This window comes from Lithobates pipiens, unplaced genomic scaffold (assembly GCF_037356315.1).
Source record: "Lithobates pipiens isolate NorthernLeopardFrog02 unplaced genomic scaffold, aLitPip1_a1.2 Scaffold_1, whole genome shotgun sequence".
Classification (NCBI taxonomy): domain Eukaryota; kingdom Metazoa; phylum Chordata; class Amphibia; order Anura; family Ranidae; genus Lithobates; species Lithobates pipiens.
Genome location: NW_027507685.1, coordinates 196799973 through 196814778, shown reverse-complemented (window position 1 = coordinate 196814778; position 14806 = coordinate 196799973). Strand labels below are relative to the sequence as shown.

Below are 14806 nucleotides of genomic sequence, written 5' to 3'. Positions count from 1 at the left end.
ATTGTGGAAGACTCTACAATTCATATCTTACAAATTCAATGCAAAGGGCTGCCATTTTGTATAATAACTTTTGCATAAGGTGAAAAGTCTGGATGGCCGCACGCCCATAAAATCACCTTTATTGATCCATGATGGAAACACGACAATTAAAGAGGAAGTAAACCCTGATGAGTTTACTTCCTCTTTCATTCCCTGCAAAGGTAAAGCATAATGGACTACTATGCATCGCATAGTAGCCCATTATGTGTCACTTACCTGACACAGGAGCCAGCGAAGTCGCCGCTGTCCCCTGTAGTCCGCTGCATCCATCTTGTTGGTGGGGTCTCGCAGCTCCGCCGCTGTCATTTGGCGAAGCCGCGATGACGTCACTCATGCGCACGGGAGCCGACACGCGCGGCAGCTCCGTCGCTGAGAATGTCGCGCTCAGTGCGCCTGCGCGCTGCTGTCTACGGCGCATGCGCCGTAGACAGCGGTGCCTGTTTTCGGGCAAATATCTCCTAAACCATATAGGTTTAGGAGATATTGCTTGGACCTACAGGTAAGCCTTAATCTAGGCTTACCTGTAGGTCAAAGTGGTTTGTAAGGGTTTACAACCACTTTAATACAGCAATGGGGGTACAAATACAGCACAACTAAAGTGTTTCACACCTTCCTTCCCTGGTGCCAAGTCATCACTTTCTTCTTCAACGTTTGCATAAGACAGCACCATATTTACCAAAGTTTAATGGGAGCGTGTGCGCTCATCAAAATCCCTGTAGCCCACCAGCCAAAAACGAAATATAACTAAAATAAACGTCCTTGTATTTTAGACAGAACACTTGAGCTCTTGTCAGAATTGGATCATGCACAAAGAAACCTAGGCAAGAACCTTGGATATGGTGGATTCCAGGGAGCATAGCTGCACTCTTCATGCTCCTGCAGTAAACCAGCAGGATAGAGCAATTGGTCAAAGCTGTGTACCCACCTATCACTTTATAAGAAAGGACGTTGGTGTCTACAGCCAGTTCAAACAGTGCAAATGGGGTGGCTTTTCTGATCCTTACCAGTGTCAATCGGAGGGGCAGGGGAGCAAAAGCAGCTGTGTTGCCCAGGACCCCATTCTGTCTTAACTGGAGAAAATACTTCACCCGGGTCATCTGGAGTAGCACATTTGAAAATACAGGCGATGCATCAGATTTCCATATATGTACAGGTGCATCGCAAAAAAATAGAATATCATCAAAAAGTTAATTTATTTCAGTAATGAAATTCAAAAAGTGAAACTCCTATATTCTATATATTCATTACACACAGAGTGATATATTTCAAGCATTTCTTTATTTTAATGTTGAGGATTATGGCTTACAGCTAGTAAAAAGCCCTAATTCAATATCTCGGAAAATTTGAATATTACATAAGACCAATGAAAAAATATTTAATACAGAAATGTTGGCTTACTGAAAAGTCTGTCCGTGTACAGTACAGTATGCACGCAATACTTGGTCGGGGCTCTTTTTTCATTAATTACTGCATCAATGCGGCGTGGCATGGAGACGATCAGCCTCTGGCACCGCTGAGGTGTTATGGAAGCCCAGATTGCTTTGATAGTGTCCTTCAGCTCATCTATATTGTTGGGTCTGGTGTCTCATCTTCCTCTTGACAATACCCCACAGATTCTCTATGGGATTTAGGTCAGGCGAGTTTGCTGGCCAATCGAGCACAGTGATACCATGATCATTAAACCAGGTATTGGTACTTTTGGCAGTGTGAGCAGGTGCCAAGTCCTGCTGGAAAATGAAATCGGGATCTCCATAAATCTGGAACGCAGAGGGAAGCATGAAGTGCTCTACAATTTCCTGGTAGAGGGCTGAGCTGACTTTGGATTTGATAAAACACAGTGACTAACACCAGCAGATGGCATGGCTCCCCAAATCATCACTGACTGTGGAAACTTCACGATGGACCTCATGCAACTTGGACTCTGTGCCTCTCCACTCTTTCTCTTGACTCTGGGACCTTGATTTGCAAATGAAATGCAAAATTTACTTTCATCTGAAAAGAGAACTTTGGACCACTGAGCAACAGTCCAGTCCTTTATTTTATTTTTTTACTTGGTCCAGGTAAAATACTTCTGATGTCTGGTTCAGGAGTGGCTTTACACAAGGAATGCGTCAGTTGTTGCCCATGTCCTGGAAATGTGTGTGGTGGCTCTTGAAGCACTCACACCAGCCGTAGTACACTGAATATTCCCCTAAATTCTTGAATGGCCTTTGCTTCACAACTCAAGGCTGCGGTTATCCCTGTTGCTTGTGCACCTTTTTCTATCGCACTTTTTTCTTCCACTCAACCTTCCATTAATATGCTTGGATACAGCACTATGTGAACAGCCAGCTTCTTTAGCATTGACCTTTTGTGACTTATCCTCTTTGTGGAGGGTGTCAATCACTACCTTCTGGACAACTGTCAAGTCAGACCAATAGACCATTTAAAGGTTCAGGAAAGCTTTGCAGGTGTTTTGCATTAATGAGCTGATTAGAACGTGACACCATGAGTCTACAATATTGAACTTTTTCACAATATTCTATTTTTCTGAGCTACTAAATTTAGAATTTTCTCTAGCTGTAAGCCATAATCATTAAAAGAAAGATGCTTGAAATATATCACTTTGTGTAATGAATCTATACAAGTTCCACTTTTTGAATTGAATTACTGATATGAACGTTTTGATATTCTTATTTTTTGAGATGCACCTGTATATAATATAGCTCCCTCTGTCTATCCTCTCATCCCCCTTTCTGGTAATATGGCATTTGTTCATGTGATCTTGGCTGAAGGTAGCAATCCGAATTTAAACTGTGATGTAGAGTAGCTGGATTTACCTGATGATGAGCCCCTTCAGCTGAAAGGACAGGATCAAATGCCTCCTCTTCTGGGGTCCCTCAGCAGCGCTCCTGGCTTCTGGAAAGACTGGGTTCAGGTAAGTAAAATGGGGGGCAGCTGAAGCGCAGGCTTTTTTTTTTTTTTTCACCCTAATGCATAGGATGCGTTTTAAGGTGAAAAGCCTTGAGGGTTTACAGCCCCTTTTTAATCCGATGTCTCACACCATTGGGGAAATTCAAGGACTGCTAGGTGGTCTGCCTTGGATGAAATCACGGGCACCCTTTGAAAAGAAAATGATAAATACCACTCTTTGCAGGCAGCGAGTGTTATTTGTTTTTTTGAACAGCTGCTGACACCACTGCTATCCGGCACTTCCAGTTGTTGCTGTTAATGTGTCTAGTACTTGGTTACTCCTGCTGGGTGCTACATCCATGCTCTACTCTGTAGTACCATAGCAGCCAACAGGAGGAACCACAGCACTCAATAGGGGGACATGCTAAGTGGCACACCTCTCCCTGCTGTCACTTGTAAACACAGAAAGCTTCTGCGTTTACAAGATATAGCTTTGCTTACAGTTCCAGGTTTAACAGCTCTCCAGAAACTGAGAATGAGAACAATCTCCCTGCAAAGCTGTGTTGCATACAGAGGGGATTTAACAGAGCCAAGTACACGGGTAGTAGAGATTGCCACCTATAGATCTGCCTGCATAGTTACTAGAGCCAGGCCAGGTAGGAGAGAGGGGGTTTGGTGTTGCACAGTGTGCATAGCTCTCCCCTAAAACCTGTACACAATGCACCCTTAAACCCTGCACTCTGTACATGACATACCCCTAAACTCTATACTCTGTACGTAACGCACTCCCTGAGCTCTGTATGCAACGCACACCAGATATAATCGGCAACCAAACTACCGATGTGGCCCACATTTAAATGAGATTGACGCCCCTGTTCTACATTGTAAATTACTGCATTAATCTCATGTTGTGTACATCTTCTTCCATTCCAGGAGGAGCAGCAACGACTTGAAGAGTTGTCACAGCTTAGTAAGAGGCAGGCGCTTTCATTGGGATCAATCACCAGTCGGTTTTGGCCTCGCTCCAAACAGCAATGACCTCTTCCCCATCCCCAGCATTCCCCTGCTTAGCAGCGTGAAGACTGACATCTGTGACCAGCCTCACACACCTTGTGTATATATAGTGAGAAGGGACATAGTCAACTTCATGCTGGATATGTGTTTGTGTTATTATATTAATAAAACTTTTTTTTTTTGTAGACTTATTCTGGGAATCATTTCTACACAACATCCAGTAATAAGCGTCCTTGCACACATTTAGGTCCATTCACACGAGCATTTAGCCACAGTGTAAATTCCAGTGGCAACAATATACTTGTTTCTATAGCTGGGATTGACAGCTGCATGTGCTATAGCTGTGGCCGCTGCGCCTATACACTGCAATGACAGGCTGTTGGCGGCTGCCGTTATTCTTGACTATTCACACAGCCAACTATTACCTGTGGTGATGACAGCTGGATGCACTTTGCGACGCACTAGATTCTTGCTGTTGGGATTCACTTTGTAGTTAAACGCTCATGTGAATGGAGCCTTACACTAAGCACTTTTGCACAAAATACTCAACCACCTATCACATGATTATACCTGAAAGCCTGGAGCATTGTGGGATGCAGGGCTTTTGTTTGTTCCTTCATTTTGTTTTTTTTGAGGCAATATATCTTCTATAATTTTACAGTGGGATTGCAGTTTTTGCTACCTTATGATCATAGGCTTTACAGTATGTTTAGGACTATGCAATAGTGTTGTTAAGAGGAACTGCAGTCTGCTCACATAATTGTAATAAAAACATCTTTGCCACTCTGAAGCTTCCCTCCAACCACTTTGCATATTATTTTATATATACCGCGATTCTGTACTTGCCAAATATGCTGCAGAAATCTTCCTCCACGAAGTCTGGCTGCAACCATTTTTTTTTTTTTTTTTTTTATAATTTTTATTAAGAAATAGAAAATACAGAGGCTCATATAAAGGTACATTCAGTATTGAAAAGATACAGATCCAGATCAAGCCGTGGAGAAACCGTGAGATACCGAAACGTGCAATAACAGTAACAACCGTAATAATCAAGAGTGGTATAGACCAGACTGGATGGATCAACGACTGTTTTGAACCCCGATCAGAGTAGGTGTTATAGACCGGCTCCAAGAGGATCAAATGCCTAATTATACCTTATAACATGGTCTAGAGAGTAATTAGAAAGATGAAAGGGTGGGGGAGGAAAAAGGGGGGGAAGGAGGAATAGGGGGGAGATAGGGACATAGGGAGCTGGGGGAGGAGGTAGTGGAGGGAGGAAGTAAATAAATGGAACTCTATTGCGATGTAAGGGGTTCATTAGTACTGATCACATAAAAACAAACCAAATCCTGGAGAGAAAGGCATCGGGGTGAGCGAATATATGCAGCGAGTCATGATAGTATCAGAAGTGGAACGCTCTGTTGTAGGTAAAGGAAAATTGTTCCAGTGCACGTTGATCCGGTGCCGACATGGTTAAGGAGATGAACAATTTCCACTTGGTGAGGAAGGCCGCCTTTTGTTTGGCATGGGAAAAGTCTGTCATAAACCTTTCTTTGTATAATAGGGAGAGAAGATCCTTGTGAAGTTGGGAGACTGGAGGGCCGGATGGAGATAGCCAATGGCGGAGTATGAGACGATGGGCCAGAAGGAGGCATAGCTGAACCCACTCCACTGAAGCTCGCGGCGAGTGAGTCCCTGGGAGGGGACTAGATCCTGAGGTAGCAGACCATGGCAATAGTATGGGGTCCCAATATCTGAAGATTAGGAGCAGAGGTTTCTTAGGTAGTTTCAGTAATGTGACATCAAAAATAAAAGCCAAGACCTGGTCCCAGAAGGTGGAAATTATCGGGCAAGACCAAAAGCGATGAGAGAGGGGCGGTTTCGGTTGATGACAATGAGGGCAGGATGCACCATCTCGCTCAGACTTGGAAGAGAGAAAAGGGATGTAGGCCCTGTGGGCAATCTTAAGCTGAGTTTCCCTCCAGATTTCATTAGGTGTCAGGCGCATTACCTTGCGAAGTCCAACCAGAATTTTATGAACAATGTCGGGGTCCGGGAAGGCAGAGGACCAATTTGCAATGGAGGTTGAGGATGCGGGTGGCGTTGCTCGTTGCAGGAGGGGTTTGTAAACATCGGAGATTTTGAAGCATTTGTTCAGTATCAGCTGATCTAAAACTTGATTGAAATCGACGGGAATCTTCCTTGCAGGCTTGGGTAATAAAGCTGATGCACTGTTGGTAGTGAAGAAAGTGTGAAGTTGGAATTGAAAATGAGTCCATCACCTTCCGAAAGAGTAAGGGCTTGCCAGTATTCGGGTCGCATAGGGAGGAGAATAGGGAGAGGCCCCGTGCAGACCAGTCTGAAAAGGCTTTACAGTGAAGACCTGGAAGGAAGCAGGGGTTTCCCTGAATAGGCAGATGAATGGATAAATAAGGTGGAAGTTTTGCCAGTTTCCTAGACTCTCTCCATGCTATCGCTGTGTCTCTGAGGACAAGGTTGTGTTGGTGTGGGAGGGGGATAGATTTCCAACGGCAGTGTAAGAGGGCAGACAAAGAAAACGGGTGGGCCATAGCGGATTCCAATTCAAAGAGTACCTAGAAGAGTGGGTGATCCAATCTAGACTAGTTCTAAGTAGACAAGCTAAATTATACAATCAAATATTAGGTAAACCAATACCCCGTTGCCCCTGGGAAGGTGCAGTTTTTTTGTAGGCAATACGTGGTCTTTTGCCGACCCATAGGAATTTGGAAATAGCGGAGTTTAATGAAGTAATATCTTTGTGTTTGAGCAAGAGTGGAAGAGTTTGCATAGGGTAAAGAAGTCTGGCAACGCTGACCATTTTTACAAGATGGCACCTTCCCAGGAGCGAAAGGGGCAGATCCATCCAGTTGGTCAATTCCTGAGATATCTTGGTCAAAAGGGGGGGATAATTCAATTGATACAATGAAGATGGCAATTTACCAATTCTAATTCCCAGGTAGGTAATGTAGGAGGGGGCAATAGTGAATAAAGAGTCCCTAGCCCAAGATGGGGTAGAGTGAGAGCCAATCGGTAACATCTCGCTTTTCGAGTAATTAATGTGGAGCCCTGAGCACAACCTAAACTTGTCAAAGATAGTTTTAATGGTGGGTATGTCCGCCGAAGGGTTTGACGTGAAAATAACGACATCGTCTGCAAATAGGGACGTGCAGAGTTCCCTATCGCCTATTTTTATACCATGCAGGGGTGCTATATGGGACAGGTATCTAGAGAGAGGTTCTAGAGTGATGTTAAAGAGGAGGGGAGATAAAGGGCATCCCTGTCTGGTACTTTTGTGTAAGGGAAAACTAGGTGATAGAAGGCCTGCTGCGACCAGGCTAGCGGAGGGGGAAGCGTACATCGAGTTGATGAGATGACTAAAAGGGGCCTGAGAATCCTAATTTGTAGAGAGCCAAGGAGAGCCAGTCAAAACTAACGTTATCAAAGGCTTTCTCCGCGTCTAAGGTAATGATAGCATAGGTACCAGAGGGGTCTTGTTTGGCTGATTCGAGAGCCAGTAGAACTTTACGGATGTTTAAGGTGGCTGTTCGACCTTTGACAAATCCCGATTGGGCTGGGTGGATCAGGTGTGGGATAATGGTGGCTAATCTCGAGGCAACGATCTTAGAGAGGATTTTCACATCTAGGTTGAGTAGGGAAATAGGCCTGTATGACCCAGGCTGTAACGGGTCTTTACCTTTTTTAGAGAGGAGTTTAATGATTGCTTGGTTCCCGGATGGAAGATAAGGGCCCCCCGCCCAGATATTGGAGTAAACTAAGTGAAGTGTGGGCGCCGTGATGTGGATGAGGTTTTTGTAAAAATCACTAGTAAAACCGTCGGGACCAAGCGACTTGTGTGAGTGTAGGTGCTGAATGGTAGATTTTATTTCAGGGAGAGTGATGGGGGAATTGAGATAATCGAATTGTTCCGTCGATAGAGTGGGAAGCGTCAATTTGTCCAAAAAGGGCCGAGCCTTTTCCTGCACGACGGGGTCTGGGGCGTAAAGGTCCGTGTAGTACCGCAACATAGTCTCATTTATGGCTTGGGGGGTGGAATGTGTGCGCCCCGTGTGATCGCAGAGGGAGGTAATGTGGGTAGGGCAATGGCCACCGTTACACAATCTGGAAGGGAGTTGCCCGGCTTTATTGCCATACCTGTGAAGGGTAGCATCCAAGTGGGCCTTTTTTGTAAGTTCGAGAGTGTCAGCCCAGGTATCAAAAGCAGACTTGGCTGATACCCATTCATCGTGGTGTATAGACGAGCTGGATGACGAGAGCTGCCGCTGGGCAGCATGTAGTCTGGCACTAGCCGATTGGTAGTGTTTGAGTGCATTGCGTTTAAAGGATGTGGCATAGCAAATAATGCGTCCCCTTAGGTATGCTTTCCCGGCATCCCAAAATAAGTTAGGGTCCATCGCATGGAGGGCATTTGTAGAGGAGTACTCTGCCCAGGCCTTTTCCATGTACGTAATGAAATCTGAATTATTAACAAGGAAGGCTGGGAAGCGCCATAGATTGGGGTGGGGAGGGAGATCCAATCTGTCTAAGGAGATCCCTACCGGAGCATGGTCTGAAATTGCTATATCGTGAATTTCAGAGTCCGAAACCATGTGTATGATGTCGTTCGAGCCAAAGAAGTGGTCAAGTCTGGCCAGGGATCTGTGGGAGTTCGAGTAAAATGTGAAGTCCCTGTCTACAGGGTGGGAGAGACGCCACAGGTCTGTCATCTGTAGGGAATCCATGGTGCAGGCGAATAAAGTAGGGTCTGGTGTATTAGCGCTTGGGGAATGATTTTTCGGGGAGGACCTATCGATGGGTGCATAACGTCGTTAAAGTCGCCCCCAACTAAGTGAGGCAGGTGAGTGAATTTGAGTAACCAGGTCGAGAGCTCGCTATAAAATTGTTTAGTGGGGTTGTTAGGGGCATATATGTTAGAGATACAGAGTTCTTTAGTTCCTATCCACACCGTCGATGTGAAGAAGCGTCCCTTACTATCTGAGAGGGTGGAGAGAACTGTGCAGGGAAGACTCTTATGGATCAGAAGTAGTACACCGGCCTTCCGTCCCACAGATTCAGCTTCGTGCACTGTTCCCACCCACAATTTTTGCATGCGCGGAAAATCGTGGGCTTGTAGGTGGGTCTCCTGAAGCAGGGCAACATCTGCCTTGAGTCGTTTAAGGTGTCGAAGGATCTTCACTCTCTTTTGGGGAGAGCAAAGGCCCTTGACATTCCAGGAGACTACTCTAAGAGTGGGGGAGGCTGAGGATTAAGGCAGCAAGATATTTGGCGTGAAAGGGTATGGCGGGTGAGGCGGCCCAATCTTATCTCGATGGAGATATGATGTAAGGGACCTCGTCCAGGGATCCTAAATGGAAAAAGGGGTGAACCCAAGTATGCAGGAGGGGAGGGAGAAGGATGGGCATGAGGAGGGGGGGCAGGGGGAGAAAATGGTAAACAAAGAAGAAAAACCAAACAAATAAACAAACACATGCACTTCTCTTTTTTCCGCATGAGTTCACGGTGTAGGGGGGAGCTCCTCGAGCAGAGCCCCATGGGGGAGAGATTTAATAGCGGGCTATCCCAGGGGCGCCTGGAAGGTACGCCGGATGAAAAGCAAGTGTCGCGGTGCGACGGCCAAATGGCTTGAGAGGTTTCCATACACAGTGGAGTCATGCTAAAACCTGTCAAAATACTAGAAACAAATGTAAGGCTAGACATGGCATTAAGAGAAATAAACAACAGCACAGAGCATAATGAAAAAAGAAGGGAAATACATAGTAGATGGTAACCTGAAAACTTGTCCGTGGATTCGGGTAAACGGATAGGAGTAGGGCGTAGGCCTACTGCGTCAGGAGTCCCAGATCCTCCATGTCGGCAAGGAGTAGCTCCCAGTATTAGGAGGTAACGGTTTTGCGACCTGAGAGGAGTGAGGAAACATGAAACACATTAAAATGACAGCAGATGAGACTTCAGCACGGAAAGTTGCGGTGGCGGTGGTCCGGGCCCGAGGCTCGAAAGCGTTTGGGGGAGTCCTTCCTGGGGCTCCTCTGGTCCAAAGATCGGATGGTGGAAGACGCTTTGGAGGGCGTGTCCGGAGACGGATCCGATCGAAGAGATCGCAGGAATGCTTCTGCTTCAGAGGGGTCCTGGAATGAGAGTTGTTCCCCTTTGGGGGATTTAAGGCGAAGAACAGCAGGGAATGCCAAGGAGAATTTAATTTGCAGTTTAAATAGTTCCGAGCAGATCGGTTGGAAAGCTTTGCGTTTTTTGGATACTTCAATAGAATAATCCGCAAATATTAGAATCTTGACACCATCTATCTGTAGGGATGGAGATTGCCGGAAAGCTTGAAGAATGACGGCTTTATCAGCATAGTTTAAATATTTGGCAATGATGGGGCGAGGGGTCTTGCGGTCCGCAATGAATGATCCCACGCGGTGGGCCCGTTCCACCGTGAAGGGACCCGTGAGTCCCATGGCTTCAGGTACGCGTTTGGCACAAAAGTCGTTAAGATTGGCGGTAGGGAGCGACTCAGGGACCCCGACGAATCGCAGATTGGACCGTCTGGATCTGTTCTCCAAGTCATCTAACTTTTGGATAAAATATTGAATAGTTTTCTCCTGAGATTGTTCTGCGGCTTGGGATTGATATAGATCATCTTCCACCTCAGAGACGCGGTGTTCTAGTTCATTCAGCCTAGTAGCATGCTCTGTGAGTTGGGCCTTAATTTGCTTCATCCCAGCATGTATAGCTTTCTCCACTGATGCTGTAATCATGGGGGACAGCAAGGCTGCCACTGCTTGTGCAATGCGGTTGGTGTGGCCATCATCCCCTTGGGATGGCTGTGGAGCTTCCCCAGTCAGGGTGTGAGGGGGCCCTGTAGAGTGCCCACATAGTTGGGATGGTCCAGTGAGAGCTGGGGATGCCTGGGAAGCGACCCCGCTTACCTCCATTGCCGTATCTGAAATTTCAGCTGGAGAGGCCTGTGGAGCTGGCGGGGAGTAGGCCAAAGCCGGGGGCTCGATTTGCGGCCGTTCCGAGGGTGCCGCCACGTACGAACGGGCGCCCGTTTTTTCAACAAAACGATCCACGTCAGCGGGGATCGTTAGGGGACGACCGGAGCAGGAGATAGGGCTCTGGGGCCGCTAAGGCTGGCGTTTTATGCCGATTCGTGGGGCTCTGGAGCGGGAACTAGGCAGAGGCGCAGCTAGCTCATGCGGCGCCGGAACCGGAAGTTGCAACCATTTTAACTGTGGGCAGCTAAAGCTGCTGCCCTTTCATGTCCTGGCTTTACACAGACACACAGCAGCAAACCTGCAGCGCTCATTGACCCTCTTATGACTCATCCCCTCTCCCTTCCTGGCAAACTCTCATGAGATAGAGAGCTGTGCATGATGTCGTAAGCCTAGGCTTTTTACCAGACAAACAGGAAGTGGGCTGTATAAGGTATTTACTGGCAGAAAAAAAATGTTTTACTATCCAAAGTTAAAACAACAAGAGCAGAAGATTTAATAGATGGGGGAAAAAATGACTGATGTTCCACTTTAAATGCTACATTTTGCATTTGCATGCAGCAGCATTAAACGCATACTGCATTGAATCATGAAAAGAAAACGACCCTTGCAGTGGCCCCAGCCTGCTGAAGAGTAATAATGGTATTATTCTATACACAGATTACACCTGACAATGCAGGGGGGACCTGATTCAAAGGAAGTGTTGCTTTTTCTTTATTATGGTAATTCCTGGAGTTGGGCTTCAACCTGCTTGGAAATTACACAATGACATGGAAATTACATAATGGAAAAAATAGATGAAAAATCGCTCTAAAATGCTTTTTATCTACTTGGACATTGCATAAATAACTCTTTGGCATCCCTTCTCGATATCTCCATTGGAGCAGTACATTGATCACATAACAACATTATAACCACCCACCATAACCCTTTCAAGCATGAACTCCACTAGACCTCTGAACGTATGCTGTGGTATCTAGCACCAAGCCATCAGTAGCATATCCTTTTATATCCTGTAAGGCCGCGTACACACGGGCGGACTGTTCGCCCAACTTTGTCCGCTGAACAGTGTTTCAGCGGACAGTCCGCTCGTGTGTGGGCTTCAGCGGACAGTTTCAGCGGACAGTCTGACGAACAAAGTTTTGCGGAATTTCCGTAAAACTGTCCGCTGAAACTTGGTTTGAGCGGACAGTCCGCTCGTGTGTAGGCTTGTTCGTCAAATTAAGTTCCGCGCATACTCAGAAAGGATTTACATGCCGAAGGTTGCATTGCAGTGTATAGGACGTCGTTTTCTAGTCCCGTCGTACGTGCCGTTCACGTCATCGCGCACGGTTTCAGCGGACTGTTCGTTCATCGTGTGTGATCAAGTCCGTACATGCTAATTTTGAGCGGACTGTTTGTCAAACTGTTTGACGAACAAGGTTGGGCGAACAGTCCGCGCGTGTGTACGCGGCCTAAGATTACGAGGTGGGGCCTCCATAGGTTGGACTTGTTTTTTCAGCACATCCTACAGATGCGTGATTGAATTGAGCACTGAAGAATTTGGAGGAGTCAATGCCTCCAACTTGTGTTCCTCAAACCATGCTTGAATTCAGCAGACCTGGCCACCTTCTTCCATTTCTCCGTGGTCCAGTTCTGATGCTCATGTGCCACTTAAAGGCACTTTTGGCTGTGAACATGTCAGCATGGACACCCTGACTGGTCTGCGGCTACGTAGTCCCATCCACAACAAATTATGATGCACTATGTGATCAGGCACCCTTCTTTTGGAACCGGCATTAACTTTTTTCACCAGTCTGAGCTAAGTAGCTCTTGGGATCAATCACCAGTCGGTTTTGGATCAGACTACATGGGCCAGGATTCCCTCCTCATTTGCATCAATGAGCCTTGGCCAGCCATGTCTCTGTTGCCGGTTCATAGTTTTCCTTCCTTGGACCACTTCTGGTAGTTCCTGACCACTGCAGACCAGGAACAAGAGCTGCTTGGAGTTGTGCTAACCGTTAGTTTGGCTCTTGTCAAAGTTTCTCAAATCCTTACACTTGCAAACTTTCTTTTTTTCTGCTTTCAACTAGGGATGAGCCCTTAAGTTTGACTCGAACATCGGGTGTTCGCCGAATACTGAACATTATGGAGCGTTCACAGGAAATTTGAGTGCCAGTGGAACACGCCATAATGAATGGCGAGTGCATTGATGGCTGCTGATTGGCCAAAGCATGCACCTGACCTGCATGCTTTGGCGAATCACAGCGCTGCTGTGAGAGCCATGATTCACAATCATGGCTGAGGGGGCTGAGTCCACGCCCCACACTATCTAAGGCTGCTTACACAGTTATATGAATGAGAGCAGCAAAATGACATTTGTAAAGGGAAAAATTTAATTTAAAACTGCTCCCGGCTGTAATGTATTGCCGGATCTCGGCAATATAGATAAAAATCATTGAAAAAAAACGGCCCTTCAGGTCTGGTATGGATTTTAAGGGGAACCCGGAGCCAAAATGTAAAAAAGAAAGGCGTGGGGTACCCCCAAATCCATACCAGGTCCTTATCCGAGCATGCAACCTGGCAGGCCCCAGGAAAAGGGGGGGTGAGCAAGCCCTCCCTTCTGAACCATACCAGGCCACATGACCTCAACATGGGGAGGATGCTTTGGGGTCTCCCCAAAACACCTTGTCCCCATGTTGATAGGGTCAGTGGCCTCCTCCCCACAACTCTTGCCCGGTGGTTGTGGGGGTCTGCGGGTGGGGGGGTTTTAACAAGGGGACCCCCAGATCCTGCCCCCCTATATAAAATGGATATCGGGTACGTTGTACCTCTACACATTCGCCAAAAAAGTGTCAAAATTGTAAAAATGATAGACAATTTGGGACAAGTCCTTTATTAAAAAATAAAGTGTCCTGCAATGTCCATTCATCTTCGATCACAGCGTCCGACGGACCGAGAAAAAAAAAAAAAACGGAAAAACTCTTCCTCCATGGGAAGCGTCCCACTGACTGCAGGCTTTCTGCATTGACAGCTGTTATATCGCTGAGGGCAGGGCCACCCGGTGATGTAAAATGGTGACCCTGCCCCCTATTGACATGTAATGTGAGAGGGGACGGGGTCACCCGTTTACATCACTGGGTGGCCCTGCCCTCAGCTACATAACAGCTGTCAATGCAGAAAGCCTGCAGTCAGCAGGAGCCTCCCAGAGTTTTTTTTTTTTTTTTCCCCCCACGGTCCATTGGACATCGAGGGCCACAACATGGGGACAAGGTGTTTTGGGGGAGGACCACAAAGCATCCTTCCCATGTTGAGGGCAAGTGGCCTGGTACTGTTCAGGAGGGGGGGTGCCCCCCCCCCTTTCCTGCCAGGTTGCGTTCTCCGATAAGGGCCTGGTATGGATTTTGGGGGGACCCCTACACCCTATTATTTATTTATTTTTTCAGAGTTTTTTTTTTTTTTCAATGATTTTTATCTATATTGCTGGGACCCGACAATTCATTACAGCAGTTTTAAATTACATTTTTTCCTTTTAGAAATTAAATTTTGCTGTGGTATTGTTTTAAACACGGGAAAGATGCGCTACTCTACAGGCATACTATAGACACCCCCCAGGCACGATATTTAAAAGGAATATTTAATTTTTATTGTTTCACTTTAAGCATTATTAAAAATCACTTCTCCGTATGTGCTTGGGTCCCCAAACACTTTTTATGACAATAACTTGCATATAAGCCTTTAAAATAAGCAATTTAGATTTTTCACGTTCGTGTCCCATAGACTTTAACAGTGTTGGCACAAATCTTTTGCCTGTTCGTAAGTTGTGGTGCGAACCAACCGGGGGGGGGGGT

General features: G+C 46.4%; 1 protein-coding gene across 1 annotated transcript in view; it reads left to right on the top strand.

Annotated features, from left to right (window-relative positions):
• Positions 1–4136, top strand: part of TIMM50 (translocase of inner mitochondrial membrane 50) — a 47719-nt gene extending 43583 nt beyond the window's left edge. The window contains exon 11 of the mRNA XM_077479846.1: positions 3865–4136. Within this exon, the coding sequence (XP_077335972.1) occupies positions 3865–3969 (105 nt within the window). The 3' untranslated portion in view covers positions 3970–4136. The remainder of the gene's footprint in view (positions 1–3864) is intronic.
• The last annotated feature ends 10670 nt before the right edge of the window (positions 4137–14806 follow it).